Below are 19456 nucleotides of genomic sequence, written 5' to 3' on the forward strand. Positions count from 1 at the left end.
GCTGCTGCTAAGTCGCTTCAGTCGTGTCCGACTCTGTGCGACCCCATAGACGGCAGCCCACCAGGCTCCCCTGTCCCTGGGATTCTCCAGGCATGAGCACTGGAGTGGGTTGCCATTTCCTTTGGCTCTCAGTGTTGTTCATATAATTTAAAAAATGAGGGCTCCTCTTCCTTTAGCAGCTTCTATTAATTGATTATTTTATTTCAAAGGCTGAAAAGAGCTATGGTTCATTTTTGAGTCAATCCTTAAGAGAAGAAAGATCAGCAGAATGAATGGCGAGGCTATCTGACCTCCCTTATAAACTCATTTCAGTTTTCAAATTTCTCTCCAGCCTCCTTGCATAATCTTGTTTCACTCTCATTTCTTATTTTCATCTTCATACAGATGCTGGGGCAAGGCTTTGCCTCCAAAAAAGCTCAAGATGCTTTAGGCCACAGAATGGGATTTTCAACACTAATTTTATTTATTCTCTTAGAAATAAAGTTTTTATGTAAAAATTTTTATATAAAAGAAGTTTGAGAGCAGACATGTAAATTGTAATTTTTTTCATCAGGAGGGAAAAAAATCTGTCTTAGAGGCATGGTAGGAGAGAGGTCTGTCTCCTACCTGGAGTAGGAAATGGCAACCCACTCCAGGATCCTTGCCTGGAAAATTCCATGGACAGAGGAGCCTGGTGGGCTACACAGTCCATGGGGTTGCAGAGTCAGACACAACTGAGCAACTGAGCATGCACTGCTTCCTACCAAAATTCCATTTGTCTCTTCAATGCTCCTTTAGGTACTGATGCTAAGAATCTACCCTTGGTCTCCATGGTAGGGACCTGACGAGCACCCGTTCCCTAAGTCCTCTGCTAAAGCCATCGTGTATGGTGCCACAGTTCTACCTCCTAAGAAGGATCCCGAACTTTTCTCTTTTCACATTCAACCAGACCCCAAATCCCTTCACTATCTTTTCTCTTCATGTCATCATAACTACTCAGTGATGATAATTTCTTCTTTTACATCACTATTTCACACATGAGATTGAGAGAAAACACTACGCTTTTCTGTAAGACAACCCTAGGTGCTCCAATCATGACTAAGCTACCTACAACTTTGGTTATGCTACTTCGACTAAGCCTCTATTTTCTTGGCTGTAAATTCTACCTATTGTTCTCAATAAATAATTACAGAAATTACATGACAAAATTAATCTCACCAAATCAAATAATAATCTCTTTATGATTTTCAGTCTTCTTCCCTAATATCATACATGATAGTCAGTTCAGTTGTACAGTCATGTCCAACTCTGTAACCCCATGAACCACAGCACATCAGGCCTCCCTGTCCATCACCAACTCTGAAAGTCCACCCAAACCCGTGTCCATTGAGTCGGTGATGCCATGCCATCTCATCCTCTCTCATCCCCTTCTGCTCCTGCCCTCAATCTTTCCCAGCATCAGGGTGTTTTCAAGTGAGTCAGTTCTTCGCATCAGGTAGCCAAAGTATTGGAGTGTCAACTTCAACATCAGTGCTTCCAACGAACACCCAGGACTGATCTCCTTGAGGATGGACTGGTTGGATCTCCTTGTAGTCCAAGGGACTCTCAAGCGTCTTCTCCAACACCGCATTTCAAGAGCATCAATTTTTCAGTGCTCAGCTTTCTTTATAGTCCAACTCTCACATCCATACATGAACAGAGGGAAAACAAAAGCCTTGACTAGACCGACATTTTTTGGCAAAGTAATGTCTCTACCTTTTAATATGCTGCCTAGGTTGGTCATAACTTTCCCTCCAAGGAGTAAGCGTCTTTTAATTTCATGGCTGCAATCACCATCTGCAGGGATTTTGGAGCCCCAAAAAATAAAGTCTGACACTGTTTCTACTGTTTCCCCATCTATTTCCCATGAAGTGATGGGACCAGATGCCATGATCTTCATTTTCTGAATGTTGATCTTTAACCCAACTTTTTCACTCTCCTCTTTCACTTTCATCAAGAGGCTTTTTAGTTCCTCTTCACTTTCTGCCATAAGGGTGGTGTCATCTGCATATCTGAGGTTATTGGTATTTCTCCCGGCAATCTTGATTCCAGATTGTGCTTCTTCCAGGCCAGCATTTCTCATGATGTGCTCTGCATATAAGTTAAATAAGCAGGGTGACAATATACGGCCTTGATGTACTCCTTTTCCTATTTGGAACCAGTCTGTTGTTCCATGTCCAGTTCTAACTGTTGCTTCCTGACCTGCATACAGGTTTCTCAAGAGGCAGGTCAGGTGGTCTGGTATTCCCATCTCTTTCAGAATTTTCCACAGTTTGTTGTGATCCATTCAGTCAAAGGCTTTGGCATAGTCAATAAAGCAGAAATAGATGTTTTTCTGGAACTCTCTTGCTTTTTCCATGATCCAGAGGATGTTGGCAATTTGATCTCTGGTTCCTCTGCCTTTTCTAAAACCAGCTTGAACATCTGGAAGTTCACGATTCACGTATTGCTGAAGCCTGGCTTGGAGGATTTTGAGCATTACTTTACTAGCATGTGAGATGAGTGCAATTGTGCAGTAGTTTGAGCATTCTTTGGCATTGCCTTTCTTTGGGATTGGAATGAAAACTGACCTTTTCCAGTCCTGTGGCCACTGCTGAGTTTTCCAAATTTGCTGAAATATTGAGTGTAGCACTTTCACAGCATCACCTTTCATTATTTGAAATAGCTCAACTGGAATTCCATCACCTCCACTAGCTTTGTTCGTAGTGATGCTTTCTAAGGCATGACAAGTACATTCTAATAAATTTCTTTCTTGTGATTTCCCCCTGTACATTATATTATGAATAGTAGTCATAGTCACCATTTAATGAGGAAAATGAGACAAAGCCTGATCATGATTATGCACCTACTCTACACCAAGCAATGAGGTAAGCACTTTACAAGCAATTCATTTAATCCCAAGGAATACTTATCCTCTTTTTCTTGTGTTAGAAGGTAAAAAGTACAGAAGTTAAATAATATCCACTGTCCATTAACTATAAAGGAACAATTTTTGTAAAATACTGCTTTTGTAATGAGATGTTTCCACCCGAGTTCAATCCCTGGTTCTGGAAGATCCCCTGGAGAAGGGAATGGCTACCCACTCCAGTATTCTCACCTAAAGAATTCCATGGACAGAGGAGCCTGGTTGGCTACAGTCCATGGGGTTGCAAAGAGTTGGACACAAGTGAGCAACCAACACTTTCACATTTTCAATGACATGTTTGTATTTGGTGTAAGGGAGAACATATGTCCTCCCTTGATAATGAAATGAGTTCATTATCAATTCATCAGTAAGGTAAATATATACATTACATTATAAGAATAAATATCTAAAGTAAATTCAGATGTAGCAGGAGGAGAAGAAGCAAGCCTAAAAGTTCCTCCATATTTAACTTTAATTGGGTTTTCTAAACATTAATATAAATACTTAAAATACTGAGAATATAATCAAATCATGTATCACATCGTGCTGCTTAAGTCTTTTTCAATTTATCCATTAATGTAGTCCACCAGCCATGCATTTCACAAGATTTTATTGAGTGTCTCAATAATATCACTGCCATGTACAAGGTAGATTCAAAACTATAGAGAAGCACCTCACAGATAAGTAATTTATGTGAACTAAAAGATGACGCTACATTTAAGTATCCATCTGAAAGTCATGACTTCCTACTTCAGTGATCCAAAAGTGAAGATAAAAATGAGGAATTCTTACAGCTAAGAAAAATTAAAACGTGACTAACCATGCAAAAAAATGCAGATTTCTGACCAAAAGCTGCATACAATCTTCCCCTAACCCTCTGTGATCTAAGGATTACTGAAGTCCATACAGTGTGGCTTCAGAGCATATACAATTTCAACAGAGAAGGAGCATCATTCCCTCATATGCATCTCTCCAAGCCCATAGTCAGACCCAGAAAGGAAGAGTGAGATATTGAAGTATGTCAAGTAAAGAGAATATTTTTGTGACACTGAGATTTTTAAAGTACTTAAGGCCGACTGCTTCAATAGAGTGAAAAATAGCACAAGTGCAATATTATCTTTCTTAGTAGAAAAAAAATTGCTTTAATTCTTGTTCCTTTCTTTGTGTTATAGGAACAGATGCCACCTCTCTCTCTCTCCCCGCTTCCCCCCTGTTCTCTTTCTCATAAGGAGCTACTTAGTCTTTACCTCTTACTCATAAGTACTATCATCCAAACTGCCCACAAAAGTCTGTTCTCAGCAACATGACACTTTCCCCCTCAACCTTCTAACATTTATCTATGACAATATATTTTCAAGTGGTGAATTAGCTCCCGGGGTTGTCAACACAAACGCAGAGAAAAGGAAGCTGTCATTCTTCTTAAATGAAGGGAAGTCTCACACATCATTCCCAAAGTAGGGTCTTCTCTTAGTGGGTGCTCAGTGCCTGGCACTCCATCACTTGTGAGCTGCTCAGCACAGGGTATTCATCAAGGCAGGCCGATACAATTGTTCGCTGGCAGTTTAAATGGGGCCGACTTGTCACAGGAGTGACAGCCTGGGCAATTGTTTGCCCTCTGGGAACAGGTGCAGGCAGGTTCAAATGAAACACATCCAAACACTAACAGCAAGATTCTTAATCATGTCAACAAAAAGGATGTACCAGTGTCTAGGATGCAGTGGTCACAATATGCCTCTTAGACTTTTGAAGATGAAATGCTGTCTGGCTTTTCAATAGAGCGAACCAAGGAATCTATTATGTCATTATCATTTTTAATACACATTTCTTGTTTGCCGGATGAAATCTCTAATTCTGATACTCTGCATGCTAAAAAGCATGTTTTTGAATAACACAGGGTCAGGTTATCAAAATAATGGGATGGAAAATAAAAGAGCCTGTAGGTGGAAGAAAGAAACGGTAATAAGCAATGAGATTTTTGCTTCAGAATAATGGCAAAGTTTAAATGTAAATATCAAGAATGCAAAGGAGCTCTTAAAAAGGATTGTTCAAAAATGTCATGAAAGAAAAATAGTTAACCAGTTTAATTTGGGGTTTTTAAATGTCCCAAAATTGTGGACTAGATTCTATATGTTCTGATAGTTTTCACTACATAACTATTTAAAATATTATGTATTCTATACCTACCTTATGCAGCTAGCTCTATACAATGTTTTGAATAAAATTCTAATAATAATCACATAGTGTAAATGTAACTAGATAGCATGGCACTGACAAAAGTATTTGGGGACTGTTGGTGTTAATCAAGTAATTCTTAATATTCACAAAATATCCTTTAGGAAATTGCCTCTGTGAGAAATAATAAAAACAACACAGTCCTAGCTTTTGTAGTATAATTAATCTGTGTGTTATTAATTTGGGTGATTAATTTGAAAGGCAAAATTTAACACACATGAAACTGTAGGTGGAAAATGAATTATGGCATGATAAAGTTTCATAAAATAAAGAGCTCAGTGGAGGCTGTGGAAGTAGAAGGGTCTCATGGAAGAGGAGGGCAATGAACTGGAAATGAGCAACAGGCCAGGGAGTGGATCAATGGAAGAGAAAGGTAAATTTAGGTAAAATTAAATTTTTTCAATTTTATTTTCTTCTGTTTAAAAGCAAAACAAAACCCCAAAACAGAAACTAAAAAATAGAATAAGATGAAGAGCTCAAGATAAATGCCTCTTTAAAATACACATTCTTAAGGGAACAAAATCGTTTTATTAGAGGGATTTGCATTAATTTTAGAAAAGTAGATGTTGACTGATTTGGAGAAATGTTACATTGTTTTTCTCCAAAATCCAGGCTCTGAATTTTGCGTCTTGGCTCCACCACTTTCCAGCTGTGTGAGTTACTTAATCTCATTATTTCCAAGTTTCTTTACTTGTAAAATGGAGGCAAAAAGTACCTGCTTTTTTAAAAGTTGTTTGAGGTAAATCAGATAGTTCATGTAAAATAGTTAATACAAACTCGGCACAAAATAGAGTCTTATAAACAATACCTATAGGATACTTTCCTAAACATGGAATTCCAGTTATTTAAATACAAGCAGTATTCAGTGTTAAAGCTTACCCATCATTGTCAGCTATTCAATAATTACAGGTCTAAATGATTAAAGCTTTCCCTCCAAGTAAAATTCAAGTATTGCATATATTTTTGTCTGCTTGAACATAAAAAAAAATTCTATCTTGGAAGAAATTCATTTGATCCCAGGAAAGAAGTTGATTACACAGCACAAAAATAATCCTCAGATGACCATATATTGAAATAATGTACTGACTCTATAAAATCAATAGATGACAATTCCCCACCATCATTGAAGAGATAAAAAATTGAGTTCCTCCTTGTTTTGACTAGATTATATTTATACACAAACATATTTTCAATCTTTTTCCAGGTTCAAGTAGTTTCTTTAAAATAGGATTCAGGTGACATCACTTTTCCATAGAATTCTTTTAAGCTTTTCTATATCATATAGGGATATGAATTAAATTTAACATTTACATCCAAGATGAGAAAAGAAACATATATTAGGCATGCCTAGAAATATAAAATGTTAAGTATTGAGAAATTTAAAAGGCTTAATTTAAGACTTTACTAAAAATTTTCAATGCCTGACTATTAATATATAGTAGCTCTTCCAAGTTAGTTTAAATGGCAGCAAATCTTTTCAAATGTATTGAAAGTTAAAGTCATTCTAGTTTTTCACACTGTGTTTTTCACATTGCTTCACTCTGCTTTTACTATCAGAAAGTTCAGGATTATTTTAACTCGAGGGTAGTCATGATCCTTTATGCAGCTCCTAGCAAAATTATCTTCTCTCTTACTCGAAATAATTTCTGTTCTTTATTTTATTGCCCTGTGTATGTCTGCATGACATTTTAGGATAGGTTTTCTTAAATTCTTTCTTGAAGAGGACAAAGTGACAAATTATTTGCTCTTATGATTACTTCATTACTTAATTTACTCTTATTTTGTATAATTCAAATATATTCCTTGAATTCAAACTTTTGATATTTTTATACAGGAAAAAATTTGAGAGGTGGAAAATGGAGAAAATGGGCAGCAATTCAAAAACTCATCATAATGTGACCTCATTTCTCTAGTTTAAAGCAAACTCCATAGACATACATACACTTAAATATAAGAGGCTATTATTATCACTGATAAAATGCCCAGAATGTACCAGGGAAGAAATATCATTTATTTACTAAGACTTACGTAACCTTGGCCAAACATTTTCAAGGGACAAAGCCAGAAATGGATTCCTTCTTTGGATATTATCTTAGTAACTTAACATGTTTTAAAAAATCTTAAAAATTCAAAACATGCTACAGATGATGAGGGTTTTTTATCTACCTGAAATATTATGTATTTTTCCTATGAAATTCAGAGTCATTTTAGGCTTGAATATTGTAAAGGGGAAATTTTATCAATCTTTCCATAAACTGATATACCAGCATCTTGTGTTCAAAGTAAATTAAAGAAAAAATAATAATGAGCACAAATAAGGGAGAAATTTTCAACTTTCCTTTAATTGAACAGGAACCACTTTTCATTTTCCAAAGCCAAAAGAAATGGTCTATATGTGTGTGCACATAAGAGAACATTGAAAAAAAAATTTTAATGAGGTAACTTCCTAAGTAAACAGGAGATATGTCACTACAAGTTTTACCTGACACCTTGCTGAAAAATCCCAGCAAATTAAAGAGAAAGGATTCCATAATGGGTATCTATGGAAGATGGGTTGACCAGCATCTTCTGGTAAGGGTACCACATTCTAAATAGTCTTAAAAGAGGATTATCTCATTAAATATAAGGGAAAGTAGCAAGTACACTTGCTAAACAGCCTATGTCACATGATAAGCTAAACAACTTGCCTTGTTTATCATCTTCCAATTCACTCTCCGAGCATCCATCATGCTCATCTTTCACATTGTCATCAGCATCTGGTGCCTTCCACAAAGAGGTTTCACTTTCCCTTTCAGGGTCTAAATGATCTTTTTCATCATCTGAGGGTGACTTTGACATTTCATTCATTTGATCATCAGCCTGTCCTTCTTCATTAGCTTTCCCATCTTGTTTCTCCTCGTCTGCTTCAAAATCTTCTTCATATTCTGAGAAAAGAAAATCTCCACTATGAGAATGAAAATAGAATCCCTAATACTAGCCCATTTCACTTTAATGAGGACTTTGACTCCATTATCCTCTGCTCTCTGGGCCTTTCTTCACTTCTTTTCACACAATTAGTGAACATGGAAAACTAATAGCAAATGATCAAAGATAGAAATCAGTTACATATACAAGAGCACTAAAGAAATGAAGCTCCAAATGACAAGCCTGAAACCTAATAAAAGCTCATTTACAAATGGACATCGTCATCTACAATAACCAAAATGGACAAGAGAAGAACTCGATAGAAAACAATAAATTAGAAATAAATTAAAAATGAAGAGAACAGGATTATAATAATGAAAGTTAATTTGGAGACCCAGTGAGGTCATATTTTATAGGAAGAATGTTCAAAATATTTGGATATCAAGTTAATGAATAGTGAAGTAGAAAAATTCAATTAATCAAGCCCAAAGGCCCTGAGAAGTAACACTGTGAATAGTAAATTCTTTGAGAGCACCAAATGGACATCAAAAAGGCATTATGAAGGATTTTATACTTGGGCTAGAACTGAAATCATATGCATTATTCATTCCTACAATCAATAAAATAATTACATTCCAAGGATAAAAATTCTTATAAAATAGAGTATGTTTGTCACAATCGTGAATTGCTTCATTCCCTACAGAAGTGTAACACATCTGCAGCAGGAAAAGGAATCTGTCACATCAGATAAACGCCATCTGTCCCCTGTGGTTATAATTTTTCACCTTTCATATTTAATTATTCCCCTTTTTCTTCCACCAAAAACTAAAAATCTTGAAGTGACAGCATGCCAAGGATAGAGAGCAAAAAGATTTCATGCAGAACCAATTAAGCAAATAAACAATTATCTTTAAAGTAAAGATTACAGGGAAAATAAACATTTTCCTTTTTCTGTGTTTTAGTTATTAGTCTGGTTTCTTCTCCAGTGGTGGGGGCCTCTTGGGTAATTACTTGAGAGTGGTCCACTCTGCCACAATGAGAGAAACTTAATTCAGAAATGCATGCCCTGTGCATATATAGAAAGCTCTTTTAATGCAGAGAAGGTATGAGGGTCATGTTAGAAGAAAAGTGAAATAAAAAACTGTAACAAAAAAGCAAACAAAGAGAAATCGTGAGAATATTTTCATGAAAGAGAGATAATATATAAAAAGAGAAATGCAAATTATCAGTAGGACAAAATTATAAAATAAGCAAGAAGATGAAAAATTTGGTTTATATTGCATAATACAAACAGAAAGTACTAATAAAAACAAATACCTTGATTCAAATATTTCAGGCCAAGTAAGAGGATAACTCCTCACTTGGTCCAGTAAGGTTCTTTTTATTGAGAACTTCCCATGTGGAAGAGGATAAAATTGCAAGATAAAAGACATTACAGTAACACAGCCCCTGCCTATCAATGGATCTCCAATTTGTGTAGAGGAAATAAGACATAGATACACAAGAAATACTGTACTTACATTTGAATAGTTTTTATACATAACCCTCAGTAAGTCTAGTTTTAATACTATTGGGCTTGATTGCTATAGATTTTTATATAAGACTCTTGATTAATAATGTGAAATAATGTCAAACAAGTGGAATACAGTCAAATTTAAGAGAGGAAAGTCATTTGGAGATTGTGGAAGACTTCCTAGGGAGTAGCTGAAGTCAGCCGCAGAACACACACACACACACAGAAACACATCAGAAACAGGTATTTGCTGCTGGTCATAGGATAAGCAGGGGCAGATAGTATATGGATAAATTGCTTCAATTTCATCAACTATTACAGAGTGGTGAAATAGGAGGGTTTTGGAGTCACACTGTCATGTGTCCAGGCACCAAACACAGCTGTGTGACCTCAGTCAATTTGCTGAACATCTTTAAGTTTCAGTTTCTTCATTTATGGTATGAGTGGTACCTGCCTCACAAAACTGGGGAATATTAAAAGCAACAATGCTTAAAATGTGCTTAGTATAGTGCCAAAGAAAGTAGGTACCTAACAAATATTGTTTTGTTGTTTTAGTTGCTAAGTTGTGTCTGATTCTTTTGTGACCCCATGGACTGGAGCCTGCCAGGCTCCTCTATCCATGGGATTTCCCAGGCAAAAATGTTGGAGTTGTAATCTCCTTCTCCAGGGGATCTTGCCCATCCAGGGATCAAACCCTGGTCTCCTGCACTGACAGGTGGGTTCTTTACCTCTGAGCCCTCAGGGAAGCCCAAATAAATATTAGAGATTAGTAGTAATTGTGATTGACTGGGGAGTGGAGGGAGTTGGTAGTAGAACAGGAGAAATCACACACCATATGTGCTATATTGACAGCAATACACTCTACTGATGTCACCTGATTAAAATGAGAGAAGTACAGTGTCCACAATTAGGACACAATTGCAGTTATATTATTGAAGCAGAGGAAAAATCCCTGCATCCTTTTTGGCAGGAGCTTCAGTGCTTTCTCTCAAATAGGAAATTCAAGGCTGCCCCAGCTTTGTTCTATCATCACAGTTAAATACTAGTCTTCTATTAACCAGGAGCTCTGCATTAGTATCAGAGCTCAAAACAACTCCTTCATCTGTCTACCCATGTTTTCAGTATAAATGAACTAGTGGCCTGCTTTCTGGATCCCTTTTCATAATTTCTTCTGTTTTTCCCTTTCATCTTTATTCTCCCCGAGAATGTAATTAGGTTGTTGTTTACCATCCCCACTAATGAGGAAGCAAGTCAGCGCAAGGTCAACATCAATCCAGCCGCAACTCTGCCTGGCTGACCTCCACACAGTCTTCTTGCTGCCCTGACTATCAGTGACTGTTTTACAGAGAGCAGAAGACTTTATCAGCTTTTTCTTCTTTCTTTTAAATGGAAATGGGCATTTAAAATCCATTATAAAGATCTTGAGAAAAGCTGTATTACAGGCATAAAGTATGCTACTCATAGCACCATTTTGGTTTAAGAAAAAAAGTACAGAAATTGAACATGGCCCAAATAAACATACCTATATGTTCTGAAATAGATGGGGAAAAAGTGGAAACAGTGACAGACTTTATTTTGGGGGGCTCCAAAATCAGTGCAGACCATGACTGCACGATGAAAGTAAAAGACACTTGCTCCTTGGAAGAAAAGCTATGACAAACCTAGACAGTGTATTAAAAAAGCAGAGACATCACCTTGCCAACAAAGGTCCATATAGTCAAAGCTATCGTTTTCCAGTAGTCATGTACTGATGTGAGTTGGACCATAGAGAAGGCTGAGCTCTAAAGAACTGATGCTTTCGAACTGTGGTGCTGGAGAAGACTCTTGAGTCCCTTGGACTGCAAGGAGATCAAACCAGTCAATCTTAAAGGAAATCAACCCTGAATATTCACTGGAGTCAACTTACTGGGTATTAAAGGTAGCAGAGTATCCCACCACACACTATGTCACTTGGGCATAAGGATTATTTTGAGCTGAAGGCAACTGAGAAGTTGTAAATAGAAGAGCTCTTAGCCCTCATCCTATTTCCCTAAAAGCAAGCCATAAATTTTTCTCTTAATTAATTTGTTTTTTAACTGTGCTGGGTCTTCCTTGCTGTGCGAAGGCTTTCTCTGGTTGCTGAGAGCAGGGGCTACTCTCTAGTTGTGGTGCACAGACTTCTCATTGCGGTAGCATCTCATATTGTAGAGCAAGCGCTCTAGAGTACATGGCTTCAGTAGTTGTGATGCAGGGGCTTAGCTGCCCCTGATAGCATCTAGGATCTTCCTGGACCAGGGATCAAACCATGTACCCTACATTGGAAAGTGGCTTCTTAACAACTGGACCACCAGGGAATCCCAGGACATAAATTTTTGAAAGTGTCTCCCCTTTCCTGTCTCCCAGGAAGGACAGAAATTAATCATAGGAGGCAACTTTGATCCTTAACAGCTCAGAGATGGCACCACAGAAATCAACATAAATTTCACTGAACCTAGCCCTTATATAACGTTAGTTTCCACATAATATTTGCTCAAAGTTTTTTTCCTTTGCCTTGTCACTTCTTGAAAAAATGTATTATTCTTCTATTAGATGCCATATAAGCCCAAGTTCTAACCACCACTTTGAGTTACTCAGCTTGAGTGCTCCCATCCATATGCGCAGTGCACCTGCTAACAAACTTCTGTTTTCCCTTTTTGATCTCCTATTGGTTTTATTTACGTGGACGCAGCTAATGAACCTAAGATGGGTAGAGGGAAAGTCATTTTTCCTTTCCTACAGTATGAATCCTAGCTCTGCTACTTTCTCTCTGTATGTCTGAGCCTTATTTTCTTAAAATGGAGAGAGTAATAATATCTACTACATCAAAGGAAAGCTATGATAAAACTAGACAGTGTATTAAACAGCAGAGACATTACTTTGCAGCAAAGGTCCACGTAGTCAAAGCTGTGGTTTTTCTCATAGTCATGTACAAATATGAGAGTTAGACCATAAAGAAGGCTGAAATGTCTTAGAATTGATGCTTTTGAATTGTGACACTGGAGAAGACTCTTGACAGCAAGGAGATCAAACCTGGCAATCCTAAAGTAAATCAACCATGAATATTTATTGGAAGGAGTGATGCTGAATTTGAAGCGCCAATACTTTGGCCACCTGATGGAAAAGATCCTGATGCTGGGAACAATGGAGCACAAGAGGAGACAAGAGTGACTGAAAAGGAGATGGTTGGATGGCATCACTGACTCAATGGGCACGAGTTTGAGAAAATTCTGGGAGATAGTGAAGGAGAGGAAAGCTTAGCATGCTGCAGTTAATGGGGTTGCAAAGAGTTGGACATGACTTAGTGACTGAACAATAACAACAACATCAAAAGATGAGGATGTGTATATATATATATATATATATATATATATATATGGTAAGGAGAGATATATATGTGTATGTTTAGAGGGGAAATAAAGAAGAAGGAGGCAGAAGAGAAGGATTAGAAGGAAGAAGATGCAGAGGAAGGAGGAGAGGAGGGAAGGGAAGGGGAAGAGAGGGAAGGTAAGGGAAGAAAAAAAAAAAAAAGAAATGCAGACAGGCTCCAGGACCCCAGGCCTATATTTTCAAATGTTTTTGGTTATGGAATATTCTTTCATTGTATAATCACACAGGCTGTGCCTTCCTGATGCCAAAGTATCAATTTCATCAAAGTAAATACATCAGTTCAGTTCAGTTCAGTTGCTCAGTCATGTCCGACTCTTTGTGACCCCATGGACTGCAGCACACCAGACCTCCCTGTCCATCGCCAGCTCCCGGAATTTGCTCAAACACATGTCCATTGAGTCAGTGATGCCATCCAACCATCTCATCCTCTGTTGTCCCCTTCTCCTCCTGCCTTCAATCTTTCCCAGCATTATGGTCTTTTCAAATGAGTCAGTTCTTTGCATCACGTGGCCAAAGTATTAGAGTTTCAGCTTCAGCATGAGTCCTTCCAATGAATATTCAGGACTGATTTCCTTTAGAATGGACTGGTTGGATCTCCTTGCAGTCCAAGGGACTCTCAAGAGTCTTCCCCAACACCACAGTTCAAATACATCAGATACTGAAAAAAAGTAAGCGAAATTCTGGTCTCTCCCTGCAGAAGTGAACAGAGCCTCTGCCCACACAAGACACAAACTCTCCCCTGCCTCCCCTACATGCACCTCCAACCTCCTGGAGTTAGGCAGCCCTCCTCTAAGACAACTCACACAGAGTGAAAGTGAAAAGTCGCTGAGTCGTGTCCAAGTCTTTGCGACACCATGGACTGTACAGTCCATGGAATTCTTCAGGCCAGAATACTGGAGTGGGTAGCCTTTCCCTTCTCCAGGGGATCTTCCCAACCCAGGGATAGAACACAGGTCTCCCACATCGCAGGCAGATTCTTCACCAACGGAGCCCAACTCAACAAGGGAAGCCCAACTCAACAAGGGAAGCCCAACTCACATAGTACTCCTCACCAAACAGTGGAGGAAGGTGATCAGGGAGAGTCCTCCTTGCAACAAAGTTGCATGAGGATCAAAACTGAGTAACAACATTCAATGGATATTTTTGCAAATTTTCATAATTACATTCTAAAGACTTTAACAAAACAACAGCAACAACAAAAGAAAACAGTGCCATGCATTACCGTATTTAAATATGTTTTCTTGGTCATCTTCCCAGACATCTTGCCCTGGTTTTTCTTTACATTCCATTTCTTCCACAGCAGTTCTCACTTCACTGAGCCCTGCGTGTAGTTCTTGAGCTGAAGCAATGACTGAAGCTGAGGCTTTGCTCCCCTCCATATCTCTCCTTCTTGGTATCAGGTACTCTCTATCCTTCCTCAGTTTCCCCTCACCTTTCTTCTGTCCCTCTTTTTTCTCAGTGTTCTTTTCTTTCCTGGGTTTTGGAGAAGTTGATTTTTTGTCAAGGCCCATTGCAATAATGCACCTAGGAAAAACATTAACATAAAGTGTGATTAATCTTTATGCACAGCAGAACTGCAAAGATCTTTAGACTACTTCTCTTACCCCAGTAAGAAATGTTACAAGAAACATATTTATCATAGTGTACATAGTTAATTACAAATTAACTACTTTTTCCTTATTAATATAATAATCTTGTAAGTAAATACAAAAATATTCTTAGTTTTACCTACAATAATAAAGCAAGAAAAGGAAGTAACTTAATAACTATGAATTATAGTCTCAAACTAAGCTTTGTGCCTTAAAGCATATTTTTGGCTCTATCACAGAGTCAGATAGAGAGATAGATAGATAGATATTTAAGTCTTTAAATTAGAATTATGTGATAAATGTACATTCAGGTTTATCAGTAAGAGGAAGCTGAGATAAACGTTATCAGAAGACGTCATTCAGTCTTTGATAATTTATTATTCCAACATCACAATCAAAAAAAGACTTATATATAAGGTTGAATCTAAATAATTGATTTTTTTTTTTTAAGAAACATAGTCAAATATTTTTGCACCCTTTAAAGTACTCTTGCCTGGAAAATCCCATGGACGGAGGAGCCTAGTAGGCTGCAGTCCATGAGGTCGCTAAGAGTTGGACATGACTGAGCGACTTCACTTTCACTCTTCACTTTCATGCATTGGAGAAGGAAATGGCAAGCCACTCCAGTGTTCTTGCCTGGAGAATCCCAGGGACAGAGGAGCCTGGTAGGAGGCCAGCTATAGGGTCGCACAGAGTCGGACACGACTGAAGTGACTTAGCAGCAGCAGCAGCAAACAAATACTTCAGGAGCCTGAACGCTTATTGTAATAGAACTGTCATCATTACTTTTAGAATGGTCTTTTGAAGCCTGTGGGCTTCCCTGGTGGCTCAGACAATAAAGAATCTGCCTGCAAACCAGGAGACCTGGGTTCCGATCCCTGGGTCAGGAAGATCCTCTGGAGAAGGAAATGGTAACCCACTCCAGTATTCTTGCCTAGAGAATTCCATGGACAGAGGAGCCTGGTAGGCTATAGTCCATAGGGTTGCAAAGAGACACAACTGAGCAACTAACACATAACAACTTTGAAACCTGTACCACAAACTTTTGTTGATTTTTGTTTGCAATAAGTTTTTGTGTTTTGAAAATGGTAATGATCTCTAGAGGTCATATGGTCATTCAAATTCAAATCTAGTGAGCCAGCAGATGATATGAATGTATTAAGACGTTTAAAAATAGTTTAAAAAATCGGTTATAAAAAAGTTAAGCTCAATAAATTCTTCAATAGTTTTTTTCCTGTTTCTCAAGATAACATCAAAATAGGAATTGTAATTATGATAATATACATTAATAAATATGACTAGGATAACAATAAAAGTATCAAGCGCTCCTTCTGTGCCAATCTCTTTGCTAAGTACTTTGTATACATGATCTTATAGGATACATTCCCCTACAGACCAATTAAGAATTATCATCATCACTTTACAAATGAAGAAACTGAGGCTTTAAGGGTTCCGTGACTTGCCCAGGTTCACCCAGCAGGTCAGTGATGAAACTGGATTTCAGCTCATGACTATTAGAGTCCATCACCTCACCCATATTAATAAATTACAGCTACAGTCTTCTCAGATGACTGCTTACATAGACAAATGTCACACGTCTGGGCTTACCACCAGGGCAAGTACTCACGCTCTCACCGGAGACTAACACAACGTGGAGAAGTTTTTACCAAGGCCTAGAGACAATCTGTAACCCAAAACAGGCGCCTGGTAGTTACTGGTCTCCCTACTCCTCCTCTAGAACTTTACCCAGTTCTTTCTCTCCATGTCACACAACTCTTGGTGAACTGAGCCAATTAGAGTGGGATTAGAATGTAGTCAAGACTTGTCAGTCCAGGAAGAATCAAAACAATATGTAAAAATCTGAAAATCATCTCAGTGTGAATCAAAACTAATGGCAATCTCTTCAAATGAAGATCGTACTAAATTTCAGCCATCCCTAGACTAGCAGTAGCAAATATGAGGACTTAGTTAATCACTTATCCTTTCACTATCTCCCCATAAAACAAGGCTAAATGGATAGGCACTCAAAGTAACTATCAGGGGCTGTGAAAAATGGGATAATAAGAACACACTTACCTTACCCATATTAGCATGATAAAGTATTTCTCAACTATAATGATGATGTACTCAGCACATTGCTTTCCTTGGAATAAAGGTGTCATGAATCTTCAAAGACTATGATTACTACCATTGCCTTCTGTTCAAGCTGTTCTTCCCTTATCAATGGCAACACCAAATCCATTGATTTGGAGCCTCTGATATGCTGTTACTTTTAGTTTATGTTGTGACTGTGTAGAGGCTTTGATGCCTCCCTACTGCCTGTGCAGACGTTTTATGGCCCATCTGCTTAAGGGAATTAGACAAACAAAGTGGGTAACATCTGTGCTCTCCTCGTCACTGACTACCTATTTGACTTCTGAGTATAATTTGAGGTGTTGATTCTGATTACTGAAGCTCAAAGCAGTATGCATTCTACTTGGTTAGGCAATTTTTCTTCCTGTGTTTCACTTTAGCAACTGAAAATAACTACCATGCCTCTTCAAAGAGGTCCCATGATTGAGGGATGGGTACCAGTGTGGAACCTCCACACTTTGGTAATGAACACTGCTGAACTTTTCTTGTTTTCTAAGGACCTCAAAATAGGTATTCCAAATCACTTATTAAAAATAGAACACCCTATTGTTTTAGTTGCCCTCCTTCTCATAATAAAAGTTCAAGGAACCGGTATTTTTTAAATGAATTAAAATGAACTTCATTTTTAACAAACTGGGAGAAGGAAAGCACGTCTCTCAAAATAACTAAAGAAAGGTATTATTACGGGTGTGACAAAAGTTACAGATTATCGGTGATATCAATCTCCTGAGGGATAGTTTTAACTTTTACTGGAGTTCTGCAGTGTTGGTGCTTCTGGAATAAACAAAGTCATCTCAAGTAGAGCAGAACCAAACAAGCAAGGCTGTAGCCCTCACTGGTCCATCCCTGCCCCATTTAAACCAATCTGCATTGAATCGCCTTTCACCTGAGCTGCAGTAGGGACACATCTAATGACACCACATGTTGTTCTTGGGACGTTCACAGATTTTATTCAGAGAAATGATTATGAAGCTAACAAAACATTGAAAACCAATGTCCTATGAGAACTGTGCATTTTAGTTGAGGATCAAGAGTTACCTGGAGTAAGAGGCAAATTCAGCCTTGGAGTACAAAACAAAGCAGGTCAAAGGCTAACAGAGTTTTGCCAAAAGAAAACACTGGTCATAGCAAACAACCTCTTCCAACAACACAAGAGAAGACTCTACACATGGGCATCACCAGATGCTCAATACTGAAATCAGAATGATTATCTTCTTTGCAGCAAAAGATGGAGAAGCTCTATAAAGTAAACAAAAATAAGACTGGGAGCTAACTGTGGCTCAGATCATGAACTCCTTATTGCCAAATTCAAACTTAAATTGAAGAAAGTCGGGAAAACCATTAGACCATTCAGGTATGACCTAAATCAACTCCCTTACAATTATAAGGTGGAAGTGACAAATAGATTCAAGGGATTAGATCTGAGAGACAGAATGCCTGAAGAACTATGGACAGAGGTTTGTGACATTGTACAAGAGGCAGTGATCAAAACCATCCCTAAGAAAAAGAAATGCAAAAAGGCAAAATGGTTGTCTGACAAGGCCTTACAAATAGCTGAGAAAAGAAGATGCAAAAGGCAAAGGAGCAAAGGTAAGATATACCCATTTGAATGCAGAGTTCCAAAGAATACCAAGGAGAGATAAGAAAGCCTTCCTCAGCAATCAATGCAAAGAAATAGAGGAAAACAACAGAATGGGAAAGCCTAGAGATCTCTTCAAGAAAATTAGAGATCTCAAGGGAACATTTCATGTAAATATGAGCACAATAAAGGACAGAAATCTTATGGACCTAACAGAAGCAGAAGATATAAAGAGGCAGCAAGAATACACAGTTCAGTTCAGTTCAGTTCAGTTGCTCAGTCGTGTCTGACTCTTTGCGGCCCCATGAATTGCAGCACACCAGGCCTGCCTGTCCGTCACCAACTCCCGGAGTTCACTCAGACTCGCATCCATCGAGTCAGTGATGCCATCCAGCCATCTCATCCTCTGTCGTCCCCTTCTCCTCCTGCCCCCAGTCCCTCCCAGCATCAGAGTCTTTTCCAATGAGTCAACTCTTTGCATGAGGTGGCCAAAGTACTGGAGTTTCAGCTTTAGCATCATTCCTTCCAAAGAAATCCCAGGGTTGATCTCCTTCAGAATGGACTGGTTGGATCTCCTTGCAGTCCAAGGGACTCTCAAGAGTCTTCTCCAACACCACAGTTCAAAAGCATCAATTCTTCGGTGCTCAGCCTTCTTCACAGTCCAACTCTCACATCCATACATGACTACTGGGAAAACCATAGCCTTGACTAGACGGACCTTAGTCAGCAAAGTAATGTCTCTGCTTTTGAATGTGCTATCTAGGTTGGTCATAACTTTTCTTCCAAGGAGTAAGCATCTTTTAATTTCATGGCTGCAGTCACCATCTGCAGTGACAAGAACTATGCATAAAAGATCTTCAACCCAGATAACCACGATGGTGTGATCACTCACCTAGAGCCAGACATCCTGGAGTCTGAAGTCCAGTGGACCTTAGGAAGCATCACTATGAACAAAGTTAGTGGAGGTGACAGAATTCCTCTTGAGCTGTTTCAAATCCTGAATGATGATGCTGTGAAAGTGCTGCACTCAATATGCCAGCAAATTTGGAAAACTCAGCAGTGGCCACAGGGCTGGAAAAGGTCTGTTTTCATTCCACTCCCAAAGACAATGCCAAAGAATGTTCAAACTACCGCACAATTGCACTCATCTCACATGCTAGCAAAGTAATGCTCAAAAT

General features: G+C 38.4%; 1 protein-coding gene across 1 annotated transcript in view; it reads right to left on the reverse strand.

Moving 5' to 3' along the window:
• The window catches only part of ERICH3 (glutamate rich 3), a 126881-nt gene that overhangs the window by 25708 nt on the left and 81717 nt on the right, over window positions 1–19456 (reverse strand). The window contains exons 10-11 of the mRNA XM_012173877.4: window positions 14200–14501; window positions 7843–8079 (exon numbers count right to left, since the gene is read on the reverse strand). Coding sequence (XP_012029267.3) covers window positions 7843–8079; window positions 14200–14501 — 539 coding nt within the window. The remainder of the gene's footprint in view (window positions 1–7842; window positions 8080–14199; window positions 14502–19456) is intronic.

This window comes from Ovis aries, chromosome 1 (genome assembly GCF_016772045.2).
Source record: "Ovis aries strain OAR_USU_Benz2616 breed Rambouillet chromosome 1, ARS-UI_Ramb_v3.0, whole genome shotgun sequence".
NCBI classification, from domain to species: domain Eukaryota; kingdom Metazoa; phylum Chordata; class Mammalia; order Artiodactyla; family Bovidae; genus Ovis; species Ovis aries.